General features: G+C 45.9%; 1 protein-coding gene across 11 annotated transcripts in view; it reads right to left on the reverse strand.

Moving 5' to 3' along the window:
• The window catches only part of ITPR2 (inositol 1,4,5-trisphosphate receptor type 2), a 537,951-nt gene that overhangs the window by 191,906 nt on the left and 325,566 nt on the right, over positions 1-20,479 (reverse strand). For all 11 annotated transcript variants that reach the window (XM_090043677.1, XM_090043678.1, XM_090043675.1 and 8 more), the window contains 2 exons: positions 19,170-19,265; positions 14,962-15,081 (listed from right to left, as the gene is read on the reverse strand). In XM_090043677.1, the coding sequence (XP_089899803.1) occupies positions 14,962-15,081; positions 19,170-19,265 (216 nt within the window). The remainder of the gene's footprint in view (positions 1-14,961; positions 15,082-19,169; positions 19,266-20,479) is intronic.

Below are 20,479 nucleotides of genomic sequence, written 5' to 3' on the forward strand. Positions count from 1 at the left end.
AAATGGTAATCTTGTGGCTATGCCAGTGTGGCAGGACGGCCCCTAGGGGTGCCGTGACCTCCCCTAGTGCCCTTGCCTACCGTGCCAACCTGGGCTTTGAATGCACCCTCTATCTTGCCCGCCACGTCTTTGATCTTATTGGTTCAATTAGGGAGGCTGCCTTCCTGCCCTTCTTGGCACGGGGCCGGTCTTACTATACCAGGACTTTGGTTCTAGTCCCTGTGCTGGTCCTTTCCCGGGGCCTACTCAATAACGTGCCCCCTCCTGAGGCGTCTCTCTGACTGCACCCCTTCTTGCCCAGCCCGGACTTCCCAATGGGCTTATTCCCCTCTCGGGGCTTCGTATCTCACAGACAGTGCCCCACTCAGGCCTGCCTCCCTTATGTTCCGCAGCCACTCGTGTACTGGCCTGCACCCCGCACTCCCCACGGTCTCTATGCCTGCACTCGGGCCTGTGGTCGCGCCTCTCGAGCTCCGCGCCCGCACTCAGGCCTGTAATCGCGCCTCTTGTGCTCTGCAGCCCTGCGGCCCTTACTCACGCTCCTTGCCCTCGTTGCCCGCACTGGGGCCTCCTATGCCCCCACTGGGGCCCTTGCCCGCACTCCTTGCGCTCGCTGCCCGCACTTGAGCCTTCTATGCCTGCACTCAGGCCTGTGGTCGCGCCTCTTGTGCTCCGCTGCCCCGCCTTGGGGCCTTTGCTCGCGCTCCTCGCGCCTGCCCGCACTGGGGCCTTCTGTTCCCAACTCGGGCTTCTCAGGGTTGGGGCTTAGGCGGCCTTAGCCTTACCTGGCCCCCAGACCCGCCTCTTCAGGCCTATGTCGCACCTCTCACGCTTGAGCTCAGGTGGCCTGTAGCCGTGCCTGGCCCCTGACCCTTCTTCTGTGTCCTACACCCGGTTGGGGCTCAGGTGGCCGCAGCTGTGCCTGGCCCCCCTGGACCACCGTCTGGGTCACTTGCCCTAGTAGGGCGGGGTCAACACCCCCCAACACGTGCCCCACTGGCGCCAACAGTTGTGCCCGCCTGGCACCGTCCGGTGTGCCACGCTGGGCACCAGGAACCTCCAGATTATTGGGGAGCTCCCGTGAGGCCTCCTCACACCCCTACAGCCTCACCCGGTCCTCCGGTGTAATAATCACAACTCAACAAAACTATATGCCAGCCAGCTATAACGCATCATAAGCCCCCCGAGCTTATAATGCCAACTCCGCTCTATGCTGGCTCTCTCCCATACCTCCGCCAGGGTTCTCTCTATCCCTGCATCATTGCAGCCAGTCAGAGTGGTCAGGCTGCAACCATCAACTCAGGCTGCCGCTGCCGCTGCCGCTGCCCCTGCCCAAGGGGAACTGTGTCTGGCCTCAGCCTTCCCTCCTTATGAAGGCCAAGCCTCACCCCCTGGCGGTCAGCTGATCCAATTAGTTCCTATGTCAACTGCCACCTGCTGCCCCAGACAAGAAGGCTGATATTTTTAACAGTTTCTTTGCTTCTGTTTTCTTGAACAGGGACCAGGACATCCCTCCTACCAGAAGCAGGGACAATATCTGGGGGATAGCTCTGTCAGACCTTCGGTCAGCGCAGATGTAGTTAGGGATCTTCTGGAAGAGCTGGACATTTTAAAATCCGCAGGTCTAGATACCCTCCACCCAAGGGTGTTGAGGGAGCTGGCAGGGATCATCGCGGAGCCCTTGGCCCGGCTGTATGAGCATTTGTGGTCATCTGGCCAGGCGCTGAAGGGTTGGAAACTAGCTAATGTGGTCCCAATTTTCAATAAAGGGAGGAAGGAGGACCCAAGTAACTATAGGCTTCTAAGCTTCACCTCGGTGCTTGGGAAGATCTTGAGGAGAATCATCAAGGAGCACATCTGTGGGGGGCCTGCAGGGGAGATCATGGTCAGGGGCAATCAGCATAGGTTCATCAAAGGCAAGTCCTGCCTGACCAACCTGATTGCCTTTTAAGACCAGGTAACTAAATCCTTGGATGATGGTGATGCCATGGACACAGTCTTTTTAGACTTTAAGAAGGTCTTTGACACTGTCTCTCACCCCATCCTCATCAATAAGTTAAGTGACTGTGGCATTGATGCCTGCACAGTTGGATGGCTAAAAAATTGGCTGATGGGGCACACTCAGAGAGTAGTGGTGGACGGGTTGTACTCAAACTGGTGAGATGTGATCAGTGGGGTATCCAAGGGGTCAGTTCTCAGGCCTGCACTGTTTAACATCTTCATTAACAACTTGGACAAGAGGGTTCAAGGCTGTCCAGGTTTGCTGATGACACTAAGATGTGGGCTGAGGTGGATACATTTGAAGGGAGAGGCTGCAACTAGATTTAGACAGACTACAAAAGTGAGCAGATGAGAACAGGATGGGGTTCAACACAGGCAAATGCAGGGTGCTGCACCTTGGGAGAAGGAATCCACAGTATACATACAGGCTGGGGAGTTCCCCTCTTGAAAGCACAGAGGCGGAAAGTGATCTTGGAGTCCAAGATGACCCCAAGATGAACATGAGCCGCCAATGCCAGACTGCAGCCAGCCATACCTTGTCATGCATCCAAAGGTACATCTCAAGCCAGTTGTGGCTTAAGGCTGGAGACAATATTTTATTGTTAGGGTAGCCAAAATCTGGAACCAACTTCCTAGGGAAGTGGTCCTCGCCCTTACCTTGGGCAAATTCAAAAAGAGATTAGATGATAAATATGGAAAGAGTTCAGAGGAGGGCCACTCGTATGATATGGAAAGAGTTCAGAGGAGGGCCACTCGTATGATCAAGGGTCAGCAGGGCAGGCCTTATGAGGAGAGGCTACGGGACCTGAACCTGTTTAGCCTCCACAAGAGAAGGTTAAGGGGGGACCTTGTGGCCTGCTACAAACTGGTCAGGGGGGATCAGCAGGTATTGGGGGAGTCCCTGTTCCCCCGTGCGCTGCCAGGAGTGACCAGGAATAACGGTCACAAGCTGGCGGAGGGTAAGTTTAGATTAGATATTAGGAGGCGCTACTTCACAGTCAGGGCGGCTAGGGCCTGGAACCAGCTTCCAGGGGAAGTGGTGCAGGCTCCTAGCCTGGGGATTTTTAAAAGGAAGTTAGATGAGCACCTTGCCGGGGTCATCTGACCCCGGTGCTCTTTCCTGCCAAGGCAGGGGGTCGGACTAGATGATCTACCTAGGTCCCTTCCGACTCTAGCTACTATGAAACTATCACTTGTCTGGGGTCTTGTGAACCCAGCATTCATTCCTGCCTGTGGCAGGAGGTCAGGCTAGATGATCTGATCCGGCCCCTCCTGATCCTAGCTACTATGAAACTACAAAACCAACCAAAGGAAAGCCAGCAGCTTCTCTGTGCCCTGAAAATAAGAATACTCACTCAGTATAAACATCAGGCCTGATAATACCTCCCTTTTCCACTGCCCTTTCCCTACATACAGCAGCTTTTATCATACAATTAAATTTCTTCCAACTTTAACGATCTGCATTATTAGCAGCACAGGAATTTATTTTAAAACATATATAGCTTAACTTTTAAAGAGCCTTAAGGTAGTAATTTGTTCCAGGAAAGTTTATTTTTTGATTTGTCAAAGATGTTCTATATGTCAGTTTTCCTCCTTTGTTAATTAACTGGTGCTGAGTTACCATGGGAAGAAACCAATCCAGTACTTAAAGCAAAGACCTGGGAATCAGGTCACCTACCTCTTGTTCCCATCTGGACCCAGCCTATCTGGGTCTCGGGCCATGGCTAAGCCAGCTTCTTGCTTCACCCAGGAGTCCCACTGTGAAACACTTTCTCATGCTCCACATAAGAGGTCACATTGCCACCTTAGAATAGGGCAGACTGCAAACCCGTAAGTGTGCTTGAGACGCAGAGCTTAAGAGCAGTGCTAGGTGCACACACAATGTGATCTAAGGCAACTTTAGGGCTTCAGTTCTGGAATTTGGATGTGCAGAGCAGAAACCAGGGAGCATGAAGTGCTCCCAAGCAATGCTCCCTAGAATGGCATGAAGGTAGTATAGATAGGTCTCAGTTTCTTTGTCTGTAATATGAGTAAAACCTGCTAACTCACTGGAGCACCAGGAAAGTATAATTAATTACCATTTTAAAGGTCCTCAGAAGGAATACACTAGAAAAGGCAAACTTTCTAGGTGAATCAGAATTATTCTCAATTCTTACTTTTATTTATATATTTGTATCACACCTTTCAGACCTCAACCCCTTAGTTCTAGGCTTTGTAAAAACATAACCAAAAACATGGTGCTGTCCCTTGCTACAGTCAAGGAAATACATTTTTTCATAATGCATATGTAGGCTGTCATAGGACAAGATTTTATGTGCCTTTGCACTGCTTACATTTTTAACCGTGCAGATAACCAGAGTTTCAACTCCTACTCTCCTTAATGAATGTATTATATCCAGGTCTCATTATCTAACCAATCCTATTTTACCTGGCAAAATTATTAACTCTCTTTTTTAATAGCCCGAAGGGCACTATTATTCTCGGAGTATAAATCCATGCCATCAATAATTATTAACATTTTAATTACCTATTTAATAAACATTCTTTATGCATACTCCTACTACTCTACCACTGCATGATCACCAGTTGTTCCTGTATACTTAGTAGGGCATCCAGAAAGAACCTTATGATTCACAGTAAAAACTGGCTTCTTTTCTCTCTTTTTATTTTAAGATCTTATTATTGAAAGGGAACTTCCAACTGAACCAGACTATTTGGAAATAGCTTGGCTCAAGCTTATGCTTGTTTATGCCATATACCTGCATGACTAACAAGCAGTGTTAATTTCTTCTAAAGCTAAGGGGAAGAGGAAAACTATTTTTCATACTGTCCCGATGCCATCAGGAGACTGTTGTATTTACATCAGTTGCTTTGGCTCTCCCTTGATATTTAAGTGAACTTTTAATTTAACCTTACTAAAAACTCTCCTGATTTCATAGATTTTATAGACATTAGGGCTGGAAGGGACCTCGGAAGATCATCGAGTCCAGCCCCCTGCCCCAGGGGCAGGAAGTCAGCTGGGGTCAAAGGATTCCAGCAAGATAAGCATCAAAACGATTCTTAAGAGTGGCCAGAGTAGGTACTTGCACCACCTCTGGAGGGAGTCTATTTCAGGCCTTGGGGGCTTGGACAGTAATGACATCTTTTCTTAAGTCCAGCCGAAAATGGTCTTGGAGGAGTTTATGACTGTTGGACTTTGTCATCCCTTGGGGTGCTCTGGTGAACAGGCATTCCCCCAGATCCTGATGTACACCCTTTATATACTTACAGGCTGCCACCAGGTCACCCCTGAGCTTGTGCTTTTCCAGGCTGAAGAGTGCCATGGCTCTTAGCCTCTTTTCATAAGGCCTGTTCTCATGCCCTCTGACCATGGACATGGCTCTCCTCTGGACTGTCTCAAGCTTCTCCACATCATTCTCGAATTGTGGAGCCCAAAATTGGATACAGTGCTCCAGCTGCAGCCTCACCAAGGCTGAGTACAGCAGAAGGATGACATCCTGAGATTTGCTTGAGAAGCATCTATGGAAGCAAGCCAGAGTTTTGTTCACTTTACTAGCTGCAACATTGCATTCGTGGCTCATATTCATCTTGTGGTCAGTCATGACCCCCAAAGTCCCTTTTGACCATGGTGCTAGCAAGGGTAGCACTGTCGAGCCTATAAGCGTGATGCAGGTGCCCCCTCCCCCTGCAAGATGGAATACCTTGCATTTATCCATGTTGAGTCTTTAGGTTTTTATCCGCCCACTTTCTAAGCCTATGAAGGTCAGCCTGGATCACCAGCCTATCCTCGCCACTCTACTTAGCAGTCCGCTTCTGACACCAGTGTCCACACTGTTAACAAAGATGTTGAAGAATACAGGTCCAAGGACAGAGCCTTCGGCGACACCACTGGTCACGGAGTGCCCTGGTGATTCACTTCCATGGACTATTACTCTCTGGGTCTGACCCTGGAGCCAATTTCCCAGCCACTGGACTGTGATGTAACTGAGGCTGCAGTTGGCTAACTTTTCCATGAGGAGATAATGAGACACCAGATCAAAGGCTTTTTTAAAGTCCAGATATATAACGTCAATCTCTTCTCCCTTGTCCAGGTGATAGGTCACCTGGTCATAGAAGCAAATGAGATTGGTCAGGCAAGACCTACCTGCAACAAACCCATGCTGGCTGTCCCTCAGAATGTTGCCATCAGCCAACTTGTCTAGAATGGTCTCTCTAATAATTTTTTCCAAAACCATTCCAGGGATTGAGGTCAAGCTGATTGGCCTGTAGTTCCCCAGATCTACTTTCCTCCTTTTCTTGAAAATAGGTACCACACTGGCCTTCTTCCAACCTTCAAGTACTTCACCTGAGCACCACAAGAGCTCAAATATCCTTGCCAATGGCTGGGCTATGATGCCTGCCAGCTCCTTAAGTACTCTGGGGTGCAGGCTGTCAGGACCAGGTGACTAGAAGGTGCCCAGCCTCTCAAGGTGTTCCTTTACAAGGCCTACACTGATGCTGCATATAAATTCACCCTCAGCCTGGCCATCCCACATCTTGTTAGGCAGGGTGGTCCCTTTGGGTTGGTGAAAAGCTGATGCAAAAGTACCCATTAAGCAGGCTGGCTTTTTCCTGGGTGTCGGCTGTCAGTTGTCCCATTTGGTTTAGAAGGGGTCCAGTGTTACCCTTGCTTTTCTTCTGACTCTGCACATAGCTGAAAAAGAACTTTTTATTGTCCTTGGTATGTGTGGCCAGTTGTGAGTTAGACTGCAGCCTTGGCATTCCTGGTTCACTCCCTACAGGTGCGGACCAGTGCAGAATACTTGTCCTTTATAGCAATTCCTGTCTTCTATCCTTCATAAGCCTTTTTAGACATAGGAGGTTCACAAGTTCCCTGCTGAGCCAAGGAGGTTGCTGTGCCCTTTTGCTACCTTTCCTTCGAGATGGGATGGACATCCCCTGTACTTTCAGGATTGCTCCCTTAAGGAGCAACCACTCATCTTGGACTCCCCTCCCTGTCAAGTCATGACCCCGTAGCGTCTCGTCAACAAGCCTCCTGAGCTTGTCAAAGTCAGCTTTCCTAAAGTTGAGGACTTCTGCATTGCTGACTGACTTGGCAGCTTTGTGATGGATAGTAAAAGTGATCAACTCATGGTCCCCGTCTCCCAACTTTCCTTCGATTCTTAGGTCGCTGACTAGATCATCCCCTTTGGCCAGTACCAGGTCCAGCAGCACTTTACCTCTTGTTGGTCCAAAGACTTCTTGAGTCAGGTAGAGCTCGTCCATGCACATGAGGAAGTTTTGTGACCATTCAGATTTGGCTGAGTGCTCTTCCCATGAGATGTCTGGGTAGTTGAAGTCTCCCATGACAACCATGCACCAAGAGCGTGCAGTCTCAGCCAGTTCCCTGGTGAATTCCTGGTCAAGCTCTTGTTCCTGATTAGGAGGTCTGTAGTAGACAATTGTGTCCCCTGTGCCACGTCCCCATGCATTTTAACCCAGAGGGTCTCCAGTTGTCCTCGTTTTCTAGGAAGTTATAATCTGCTCAAAAAAGCCATTGTGGTGGTTGCATAATTATTTTCTCCCTAGCTCCCATATAGCTAGTAACTTAAGCATATGCTTAAAATAAAGCCTTTGCTTAAATGAATTGCTCAAGTTGGAGTCTCTCAGCATGATTTTAATATGAATGATACCTAGATCAGTCCTCTCAGCTGATGGGTTGCAATTCCCAGGAGTGGGAGGTCACAAAAGGACTGCTAACTGTTTTAAAACAAAGGATGAACCAGTGCCTGCCCCTTACACACACTTACCCTACATAGTCAGATATCTACTGGATCTCTACCTGACTCAAGAAGTCTATGGGCCAACGAGAGGCAAAACGCTGCTCGACCTGGTACTGGCTATGGGGGACGACCTAATCGGCGACCTAGCGATCGATGGGAAGCTGGGTGACAGTGACCACGAGCTGATCACCTTCACCATCCGCCGTAAAGCTGGCAAGTCAGTCAGCAACACAGAAGTCCTTGACTTCAGAAAAGCAGACTTTGACAAGCTCAAGAGGCTTGTTGGTCAGGCCCTTAGGGACCATGACCCCAGAGAGATGGGAGTTCAAGAAGAGTGGTTGCTTCTCAAGGAAGTGATCCTCAATGCACAAGCTAAATCTATTCCAACACGGAGGAAAGGCAGCAAGAAGGCACAGCAGCCCTCCTGGCTCTCCAGGGACATAGCGGACCTCCTGCGGCTAAAAAGGAAAGCCTAAAAAGGATGGAGGACAGGATTCACCTCCAAGGAGGATTATTCTGCGCTGGTCCGGTCCTGCAGGGAGCAAACCAGGAAAGCCAAGGCTGCAACTGAACTCCAACTAGCTTCAAGCATCAAGGACAACAAAAAGTCCTTTTTCAGATATGTGGGGAGCCGGAGGAAAAGCAAGGGCAACGCTGGACCCCTGCTGAACCAGATGGGGCAACTGACAACTGACGCCCAGGAAAAAGCCAACCTATTAAATAGGTACTTTGCGTCAGTCTTTCATCGCCCATGCCTGCTATGGGACAGGGAGATCCGGGTGATGGGGATCCCCTACCCTCCATACATACTGACCTCGTGAAGGAACACCTTGAGAACCTGGATGCCTTCAAGTCAGCTGGCCCTGATAATCTGCACCCCAGGGTACTCAAGGAGCTGGTGAGCGTCATAGCCCAGCCCCTGACACGGAACTTTGAAAACTCCTGGCGCTCTGGTGTAGTGCCCGAAGACTAGAAGAAGGCCAATGTGGTGCTGATCTTCAAGAAAGGGAGGAGAGTGGATCTGGCTAACTACAGGCCCATTAGCCTGACTTCTATCCTGGGGAAGATCTTAGAAAAGTTTATTAAGGAGGCCATCCTTGAGGGACTGGCCCAGGCTAACATCCTAAGGGATAGCCAGCACGGGTTTGTTGCGGGTAGGTCTTGCTTGACCAATCTCATTTCCTTCTATGACCGGGTGACCTATCACCTGGACCGGGGAGAAGAGATTGATGTCATATATCTTGACTTCAAAAAAAGCTTTTGATCTGGTATCCCATGATCACCTCTTGGCGAAACTGCCCAGTTGTGACCTTGGCTCCACCACGATCCGCTGGCTGGGAAATTGGCTTCGTGGTTGGACCCAGAGGGTTGTGATTGATGACAGTCACTCATCGTGGTGCCCTGTGACCAGTGGGGTCCCTCAAGGCTCTGTCCTTGGACCCATACTGTTCAACATCTTCATTAATGATGTGGACACTGGAGTCAGGAGTAGACTGGCCAAGTTCGCCGATGACACCAAACTTTGGGGCAAAGCATCCACGCCAGACGATAGGCGGGTGATCCAGGCTGACCTGGACAAGCTCAGCAAATGGGCAGACAAGAACCTCATGGTGTTTAACACGAAAAATGCAAGGTTCTCCACCTTGGGAGGAAAAACCTGCAGCATCCTTATAGGCTCGGCGGATAGTTGGATAGCACTACAGAAGAAAGAGACTTGGGGGTCATCATTGACCACAAGATGAACATGAGCCTCCAATGCAATGCTGCGGCTAGTAAAGCGACCAGAACGCTGGCTTGCATCCATAGATGCTTCTCGAGCAAATCCCGGGACGTCATTCTCCCCTTGTACTCGGCCTTGGTGAGGCCGCAGCTGGAGTACTGCGTCCAGTTTTGGGCTCCACAATTCAAAAAGGATGTGGAGAAGCTTGAGAGAGTCCAGAGGAGAGCCACGCGCATGATCAGAGGTCAGGAAAACAGATCTTACGATGACAGGCTGAGAGCCATGGGACTCTTTAGCCTGGAAAAGCGTAGGCTCAGGGGTGATCTGATGGCCACCTATAAGTTTATCAAGGGTGACCACCAGGATGTGGGGGAATGTTTGTTCACCAGAGCGCCCCAAGGGATGACGAGGTCGAACAGTCACAAACTCCTGCAAGACCGTTTCAGGCTGGACATAAGGAAGAATTTCTTTACTGTCCGAGCCCCCAAGGTCTGGAATAGTCTGCCAGCGGAGGTGGTTCAAGCACCTACATTGAACACCTTCAAGAGTAAATTGGATGCTTATCTTGCTGGGATCCTATGACCCCAGCTGACTTCCTGCCCTTTGGGCAGGGGGCTGGACTCGATGATCTCCCGAGGTCCCTTCCAGCCCTGATGTCTATGAAATCTATTAAAGTCATGGCAGGCGAGAGCGGGGTTGGTGGTGTGGGAGGAAGAACTACCCCAGTGACGAACAGGCATGGAAGGGGTGGAGACAACTACAAGGAGAGCAGAGCCGCCCTAGGGTGGCTGGGGAAGGCCCGCTGGTTGCAGCCTTCAAGAGGAAATGGGACAGACACTTTGCTGGGATCATTTGATCTCAACAGTGTTCCTGCCCAGAGCGGGGAGGTTGGACTTGATGATCTTTTAAGATTCCTTCCAGCCCTAATTTCTATGTATTCTCCACCAAGCTTATGAAACACACACACCTAAATTAGACAGGCCTGACCTTGCTATCATTGATCCATGTTTTACTTTTACATTTATAGTAAATGTAATGGAGTCACAATTTTTCTTTTTTTCTTTCACGTTGTAGGTGGTTGAGAAACACAATTCCAGATGACTCCCTTAGCAAAGTTTGTTCATCTCATGACCTATTGAAAAAAAATTCCTTTTTTAACAACAAGTTCTGCAAGCTCAAGCAGTAATTTGAAAATTAGGAAGGTTTCTCTGTGCCATCCCTTCTGACGTTCTTCCTCATTTAAACAACTAGGTCCCCAGTTTACAGACCAAACCAAAGCTGAGTATTCGGATCAATTTTGGTGTGATACTGCATCACAAGTCTTTACGAAGACTAAAGAGACATCACCCTATGCATTTTATTCATGAGTACCTCATTAACTTCACAAGACAGAGTATGCCCTTGGTTTAGCATGATCTACATTTTAATAAAATGTTATTAAAGTGCTACATAGATTTCCCTTAATTGAGATACTGGAACAAAATAATACACCTTGCAACAAAAAGCTATTGGTAGTCACCCTAAACTGTTGGAGAAACTTAAGAAAGAAGTGACTGAGTAAAGCTCAAAGGTTGGCTGCAGGCATGGTGTCTGAATGGACGGAGACAAATAGCATGTTTAGCCGCAGTAGATTCTTGTGAGATAAATCATGCATGCTGTCCATTTGGTGACAGTGGGCTTTTTTTCTAGCACATGATATCAAGCACCGATTTGTGTCATGACTCTGCACTGGTATGGGCTACAAAAAACCTGCAGCTGAAATGAACCATCACCTCCAAACCAGACTGCAGACTGCTCATAACAGACGGGACAGGAAGAGTGGGAAGCAGTAATGTGAGAAGAAGACTGAAGTCACTGGAGGGAGACTAGGTGGGCATATGGCAGACTGGAGGAGGATGAAGAGATAAGAAGGAAAAACATACAAGAGAGGGAAAAGCAAGGAGAAGGAGAATGATGAGTAACTATGTTGCATGGTAAATACTGTACAATGTCCCATGCTTTCATGGACCTTCTGTGCCCAGCCCTCCAGTGTTAAGAGGTCATAACATAGTCCTCAGCTTCCTCTGTGACATTTATATATTTCTATGCACGTCAGATGCTTACAAGAAAGCTTTTGCTTCTGGTAAAACCAACCACAGGAAGGGCAGGGAAGGATGTAGCAGTAGCAAAATGCAGAACCCACTACAGCCCTTAAAAAGTGCAACGACAAAAAACGAAAGTCTGGGTGCCCCAAAATAAACTGTTTGTGCATGAGGCTGTAATAACAAAAAGAGGAACTTTATACTAGCATCCGCTGCTCTGGAGTGGTACAAAAGCTATAACCATGCAAGTTATGAAAATAGTAAAAAATGAACTATGTAAGGAGCAAAGAAATATTATGTAAATGAAGTCAGCTAAACAGTGTGCAGGGCTGAACTACCAATAAGCTACTGAGACGTAGCACAGCATTAGAGGGAGTTTAGAGAATGGAGCCAGGAAAAGAACTAAGCAACAATGGTTTAATTCATGAGGGACCAAAGTTCATACCCTGCCCAGCCCAGAGTGAGTACAAGGGCACATGTGGAAAGGTTCAAAGGTTACTGGTGATGTGCTAAAACCCATAGCTTTTCATTAAGAAAGGAGAGAAAAAGTTCCCATATAGAATGATCAAGCCTGCCAACCTTCTGCTGTGCTGTGGTCTGATGTTCTGCATGATTGCATGGATATTGTAAAAAGATGTATTTACTTGACACTCAGACAGAGAGAAGGGAATCAGTCATTTTTACAGAAAGATAGAGATTTTTACCACAAGCAAAGTTATTTACTTCTTTAGGACTGGGAAGGACACTGCAAACAGCTGACAAAGCCTTAAATATACCTCACCAGGTATCAGGCCTCGGTACGTCAGGCTACATCTAGTAGGACTATGCAAAGCTTCGGTAGCTGATTCGATTCGGAGGAGATTCCGCCTGATTCAGTGACCAAATTTCCAAATCTGAATCAAATCAGGAGACCCATTAATCTCTCTGAATTGAATCAAAAGCCTCCGAATCAATTCAGAGAGATTCAGAGATTCGGTCATAGACTATACAAGCAGGCAGAGCTGGCGAGAACTGCTGGGGGAGCAGCCAGACGAGCCCTGGCTTGACGGCACCCCCGGGAGAAGCCACAGCTTGTCCAGCTGCTCCCCTGGATGCTCTCCCCCTGCTGGGGTGAGGCAGGCAGTGCTGGCAGCCCCAGAAGAAGCCATGAGGACTGGAGGGAATGATCGGGGAAGCAGGGGAATGAATGGGAAATGGGGGATCAAACCAGGAGCTGGGGGATTGAACCGGGAGCTGGGAGGAATGATCAGGGGATGAGGGGAACAAACAGAAGCTTCCCCCCAGCTCCTGGTTCAATTCCCTAGCTCCCAGTTTGATTCCCCAGTTCCCACAGCTTCTCCCAGGGCTGCCAGCACTGCCTGCCTCGCCCCAGCACGGGGACACCCAGGGGAGCAGCCAGATGAGCTGTGGCTTGAGCCAGCAGCCCTGGGAGAAGCCATGGGGGCTGGGGGGAATGATCGGGGAGCTGGGGGAACAACTGGAAGCTGGGAGATGGAACCAGGAGCTGGGGGGAAGCCCCTGTTCATTCTCCCAGCCCCCAATCATTCTCTCCAGCTCCGGATTAGATGCCTGAGCTCCCAGTTCGATCCCCCAGCTCCCCGATCATTCCCCCCAGCCCCTGCAGCTTCTCCCGAGGCTGCCAGCAACTGCCTGCCTCGCCCTGGAAGGGGGCAGCTGGGGGAGCAGCCAGATGAGCCACAGTTTCCCCTGGGGCTGCTGTGAGCTCATTCAGCTCCTCTCCCAGCTGCTCCCACCAGCACTGCCTACCTGTATAGTCTATGGCTGAATAAGATTCAGTGCCAAATATCTTCGGATTCAGCCAAATTGAATCACTGTTCCTCCAAATCGCCAAATCCAAATCTGAAGTGAATACTTTCTACTTCACACAGGCCTAATGCCTACACTTGCCACCAGGACAGGTAGACAAGCATAGCATGCGACTAGCTCAGGTACCCACAACAGTGAAGCTACAGCACTGACTGCACAACCCCATACAGGAACCTGGGTAGATACTTGGCAGCTGAAACCAATTGCCAGCTTGGGTATATCTACATATACTGTAATCATACCTCCAACTTACCCTGAATAGTGATTATGACACCTCTTTAGATTTATTCTAGCAGGCTTATGGTACATATGACCTATGTTCAGCTCTCAGCAAGTTATTTTCTATTGTTCTGAATCTTGTATAACAATTCACAGCAGAGCAAAGACATCTCAAAGTATATATGAAAAAGTCCCATTTTGATTTGTTCCTGTTTTGTGGTTACTTTTCACTAGGGAAAATGGTCATATACTATGCAGGAATATTTTTCCACAAAAAATCCTATTATCTCTGATAGAACTTCTGCACACAGGGCTAGAATTTAGCCATAGTAATGTAATAAGATCAAGATTCACTTATTAAACAGTAAACTCGTTTTACCATAGGCACACAAATGTGTGTGTGTGTATATACATATATAAAAACAGACGTGTATACACATGCACACACACACAGAGCATATACTTCAGTGAATCATCTTTATTTCTCATATTATTATTAGTGCAGTTACAAACTGTTTTTTTTCCTTCCATTTGGCGTTATTCAAATTTGTGATAGTAACTTAATTTTTTCTGTTGTTTTCTGACACTTTATTTGCAACACATTTCCTTGTTATTTTCTTTTTATCTGTACGAGCTTAATAAAAACCATGAAAAAGATATGTTCCTTTATATGAAACGGCCAATATTATCTGGGCGTACCTCTTTAGTTATAAAATGTGTTCCATAAAGTTGTACAGCCATTTAAGACATAGAATACAATCATTATTTTAACATCAAGATCTAATATTCTGAAATGTAAATGTCCCATACAACAAAAACATTACCCATAGTCAACTTTATAGTTTAGGAAATAGGTAGAATCAGAAAAAACAGTGAAACTGTTACATAATACAAAAGGAAAAAATTAGCCAAAAAGCCTAACTACTGACATTGCCAGAAAGATCTAACAGATCAAAAATAAACTTAGTATTTCCATGCACATTTATTTAATACAACAATAGAAGCTAGGAATAAAAATAATAAAATTAATCTGATTCAATTTATCTTTTCATTAATATAACTATTTGTTATATCTGGGCTGAAAACTCCTAAAGTGACATGAGTCATGTTGAATATACAGTACCTGCTGCACTCTGAGTTGTTATACTCTGCCCACTCCCACACACACAGTATGTAAGACTTGGATACTCACCTCTAAAAACACTCTAGACAAGCTTATGCCAGACAGAATTCTGACCCTACAGATGTTACACAGGAAATTCACATTTTTAATACACAGAGGTCTGAGGTAGAGTTTAAGAACATCTTCCCACACTTTCAGGACTTCTATAATTGATAACAAAAGGCATACCTGATGTGCCAATATATAGATATTATGACCAACATCTTTTGGGGAAATACTGTCATCACCATTCTCCTCCTCGTGGTCACACTCTAGACCTTGATTGTAAGCATTCTTCATTACATCCACCTTAGAAACAAATAAAAACAAATGGACATGAACCTACTTAAATTCCATGGAAATTGCGTACTGCCTACAGATTACGTTTGGACAGGTCCCCTGGAGTCCTTTGAGCTGCATATGTACACTGAAAAGCACTTTTTGAACGAAGAAAAGATTCAGAAGTTATTTGGTTTATTCTTATCTTAACCTTCATTGTTTTTCTCTTCAGCAGTTTAAAACAGGCTGTGAAGTGTGCAGTATAATTGTTGTCTGGTGCTTGAAATGCTTATTTTAGGTGACACTGGTCTAGACACAGAAGATGCTTTATGTCATTTCAGAATGATGATCTAATAATTAGGGCATTAGCTTGGGGTTCAGGAGACTATCTCAAGGTTTCTGCATGATCCTGGAAAAGTTTCTTGGTGTCTCTGCACCTTGATTCTCCTTCTGTAAAATGGGCATAACAGCTCTTCCCTGCTATACAGGGGCCAGTGAGGATAAGTACATCACAGATTGTAAGATTTTCAGATGCTTCAGGCCACATGAGATGAGTGAGACCCTTTAATGGAGTTATGTGGGAAAGAAGAATTCCATTCATTCTTCTAGACCTTGTTATGAGCCAGTTAGGGGTCCTGCATTCTTTTCAGATAAGGTGATCTGGAAGGACCGTCATGCCTGGCTGAGGCAGGATGAAGTCACTGGATCTGTGCTTGTATATGGTAACATGGGCAATGATGAGCATTCCAGTTTCATTTGCCAACCACCCTAATAGGCCCCTATCATTGTCCCATGGCCTTAAGTTTAACTTGTACACCAAGAGAGCTTCATACAAGCAGAGCTATTGTCTAAACTGTCTCAAACCACATTCTCATTAAAAAGCTAAGGAAACATGAATTAGATGGAAATACTGTAAGGTGAATACATAACTGATCAAATCATCCCCCTCAAGGCGCAGTAATCAAGGTTCAATGTCTAGTTGGGCGGAGGTATCAAGAGCGATTCTCCAAGGGTCCGTCCTGGGGCCAGTATTGTTTAAATATCTTCCTTAATGTTTTGGAATGATGGGATCAAGTGCACACTTTGTAAATTTCAAACAACAACAAACTGGTATTACAGACACACCAGAAACTAGGGCTAGGAACCAGAATGACCTGAATAGGCTGGAAGAAATGGTCTGCAACCAAGTAGATGAGATTCAACAAGGACAAGTGCAGAGTCCTGCACTTGGAACAGAATAACTGTATGCACAAATACAGACTGGGAAATGACTGATTAGGCAGCAGTACTGTAGGGGAGGACCTGGGGATTACAGTGGACCATAAAATGAATATGAACCAACAGTGTGCTCCTGCTGCTGAAGCAGAAAAAAACCACCACCAAAAAACCCAGACCAAGAGCATGCTGGGTTGCATCAACAACAGTGTCACTTTGCAAATCAAAGGGAGTGATACTTCAGAACTCTTCAGCACTGGTAAGACCTCACCTGGAGTACTGTGTCCAGCTTTGGGCCCTATACTTCCAGAAGGATGTGGACAGCTTGGAAATACTGTAAGGTGAATACATAACTGATCAAATCATCCCTCTCAAGGCACAGTAATCAAGGTTCAATGTCTAGTTGGGCAGAGGTATCAAGCGGGATTCTCCAAGGGTCTGTCCTGGGGCCAGTATTGTTTAAATATCTTCCTTAATGTTTTGGAATGATGGGATCAAGTGCACACTTTGTAAATTTCAAACAACAACAAACTGGTATTACAGACACACCAGAACATTTTCAAGAGCAAGTTAGACAGACACTTGACTACAATAATGTAGTCAGGGATGATCCTACCTTAAGCTTAGGACTGGACTAGATGACCTGATGAGGTCCCTTCCAGCCCTTGTTTCCTATGATCCTATGAACATCATACAAATGGAGAGGATGAAATCCTGAAAACACTTAAACCAATGGCAATGTTGTTATTAACTTCAAGGAGGGTCTTATTTAATTGGTAAACCCTTTTTTAAACACTCACTAGTGAGACATGTAGAGAAAAGCATTTGTGACAGGACAGGAACCTCGGGGTCGCCATGCTCCCCCCTAGTTACCCTCTCTACCACACCAAGCTGCCTATCCGCACCTTGCAATCTCGCCCACCACGTGTTTGGTCTTCCGTGTATTATGGGGAGGCTACCTTTAGTCTTCTTGGCTACGGTTCTCCTGTGCTATACCGGTCCATTTTCTGGAATGGGGCTCAGGTGCACCCAGCCTTATGGGCTATGCATGGCTCCAACCACCCCAAGCCTTGTGGATGTACCAGACGTTCTTTGGTCTTATTGGATGCCTTCTCGCTGCCCACTCTCTCTCGGGGCTTCTCGCACTGCCCACTCTCGGGGGACTGGGACTCCCACACTGTCGTGGTTTCCCTATGAGGCCTCCTTCATTCCCTTATAGCCTCACCTGGTCCCCTGGTAGACAACAGCAAACAATAACACAAGCCCCTGGGCTATAACACAAAAGCTAAACCACTCAGCTAACCTCCTCTGAGTCACACTCTGCAGGTGCTCCATCCTTCACCAGCATAACAAACTGCTCGCGTTCAGGCCTTTCCCCTTTGCTTAGTTAGGCAGCACTCCTTCTCCTTGGCCACCAGCTGAGACCCCCTCTCCCAGCCTCCAGCCTGTGCTTTATAGAAGTCAGCCCTGCCCCTTCTGGTCAGCTGACTCAACAGGTGTGGGCCCCTAGCTCTTCCCGGTTGCCCTGGCAACCGACACCTGGGTGGCCATTCCTGCTCCTCAAGTAGCAGGCACCTTAGTGCCCTGCTACAGCGTTCATGGGACAAAAGACAAAAAAAGTCCAGACAGCAAAAACTGATATAAGATCCTAACAATAATCATCAAGATCAAAATCATATGCTTCAGAGCATATGTCTGTCAATGAATCTCCTGCAAGAGCCAGGAAATAATTCTCCTCATTATGTAGAACATTGCACAATTCTGGGATATTTTTTTCTTTTGGTAACAACTTGTGCTAGAAGCAAGATACTAAATGGATCTAATGCAAAATGGGAAATCCTTTGAAAAAAATCCTAGTTCATACACAAATCTATGAAGTTCAAAATGGCAACACTCCTTTCCCCACAAAACTTTGGCATCAGTGAGGAAGCTACACAAATTCTGGGCGTTGTAAAAGGGCGTTTGACAGCTGCATGTTTAAAGAAAGGTCACTGATGCTGCTGGCAATCCCTTGCTATTGAGACCTGTAACGTATGCCACTTACAACCTGTTTCTAGCCAGAAGCATGTTGCAACAAACTCACTAATTCTCCAAGGAGTTGAAGAGAAAAAAGAAAACCCAAGAGAAAGAAGGCTATGGATTAGGTACCAGATATTGGAAGGGTCAGGGATTCCAAGGAAACAATTTTAGAAAGAAAACAATGAATTGTTTCTTTGTTAGCTGTCCTCCAGCAATGCCATTCACGTATGATTCTCTATACCTCCGCCAAGCCCCACCATATCAATGGACTTTGCCTAGGCAAAACGGTCTTAGTCTGTTTTCCAAGTCACCGCAGCTAAAAGGTCAAATTTGGATGGGAACAACAACTCACCCAAACTTGCAATCATTATTTAGAGTTATGGGAACTAATGCAAATATTATCTGCATTCAAAAATATACCAAGAAATGTTCCAATATATATATTTATTTTTGGCCTGTGTGGCAAATATTTTTCTTCTTACTCTGTATCGCATACTGTGCATGTACTTTAGATACCTCTCCAACAAAGGATCCCTATGCTAATTACCCCCAACCGTCTTCAAAAATTTATATAGGGCCACCTGGTCCCTAATTTCTCAGAGTACTTGAAGACAGTGAAAGTGAAGTAATTTAATGATAATTTACTTAGGAAACAATTACAGGAAAGTGCTTGGAATGGATAAAAATAATGAAGTTGTAAAGACTGAAATCATGCACACTTGATCGTTGGAAAGACCTTTTTGTGAATTAGTACTAGCCTGATACACTGTGTTACTTTATGGTGCCAATACCCTTCAACTTAGATGCAAAACATTTAAAAATGTTTTGATGATAGGTTTGTTTTAATTCAGCCAAAAAAAAATGTATATTCAAAATATTCTTACCAGTTCCCTTGGTCTCATGTTAAAAAGGATTCTTTCAGCATTCTCACTGTCATGCCTGCTTTCCATAATAGCCAGCAAAAGCTTGGAGGCATTGTTCTAGGAACACAAAACCAAGATAATGCAAATTTAAAATCTATTTCATGGATTAACGATCCTTGCATTTGTTTTAATTGAGATTGCTAGGACCACTTTTTTGGTGGACAAGATTTTAAATGACTTTCATCTTTTGTTTTATGGATATATTTAATAGTTTTTCCCCAATTTAATGTCACCATACTGCAAATCTAACTGTATAGAATATCACGAAAGGGGTATTTTAAATATTGAAAAGTATCTGACTGAACTACAACACTTTGGTCTGTATTGTGCACAATAAATGATGTTCTATTTCCTGTTTTTATTGCTCACCTAGCACTTTTTATAACGGTATTTTGTTAAAACAATTCACAGCAGAGGTAATTACAAATGGTATTATACAAAAGGTTTTGTCTATAATGCAGGTTCCCTTTCCTTTTTTTTTCCCGGGCATTATTAGTGATTATCTCAAAGGCTATAAAATAAACTGGTTACATACATTCCATAATCTGAAAACTTTATTTGACAACCAAGTATTCAGCATATTCTTGTATTCCTGAGGGGAATGTAGAAAGATATACTTTTTACTACTATTTGCTTTTCACTAGCATCTTAACCATAAATACCATATTTACTCAAATCTAAGACAACCCTAAATTTAAGACACCTCTCCATAATTAGATTTGATATATAGCAAAATTATAAATTTGTTATACTTGTCCAAGTATATACTCTAATTATCAGAGGTCTGTCTTTAATTCAGCCCCCTCCCACTCTTGCAGCAGGGAAAATGGCTGGGGTGGTCAAGTGGCCCCCTTCCCTATGCCCCCCCCCCAACCTCTTCCCTGTGCATCCCCTTCCCCCACCCCTTACTGTCAGACCTTGCTCAGGCTGTTCATTCCCCAAGTACATGGAAGTGAGGGGCAAGCAGAGGCTAATTTGAAGCAAGGGACCAGAAAACCTTGACTTTGAAAAAAACCCCATACCTTTCATAATCTGCATATATGCAAACTATTATGCATACTTGTAAGACTTCATCCAGAATTGATGCATTTAACTTTTTTTTGCAAACTGCTGCAAGTTTCAGCATAGGTTTTCCATAAACATACTTTTGAACAATACTTTTTTACCTACTTATACACAGTACAAACTATGCATGACACTAGTCCAAAACCAAAAAGGCTCATGATTTATTATATATTTCATTGAGCTGGGGTCCAGCAGAGTCAACAGCA

The sequence above is a fragment of the Crocodylus siamensis genome, chromosome 4 (assembly GCF_052110815.1).
Source record: "Crocodylus siamensis isolate JL-2025a chromosome 4, ASM5211081v1, whole genome shotgun sequence".
NCBI lineage: Eukaryota > Metazoa > Chordata > Crocodylia > Crocodylidae > Crocodylus > Crocodylus siamensis.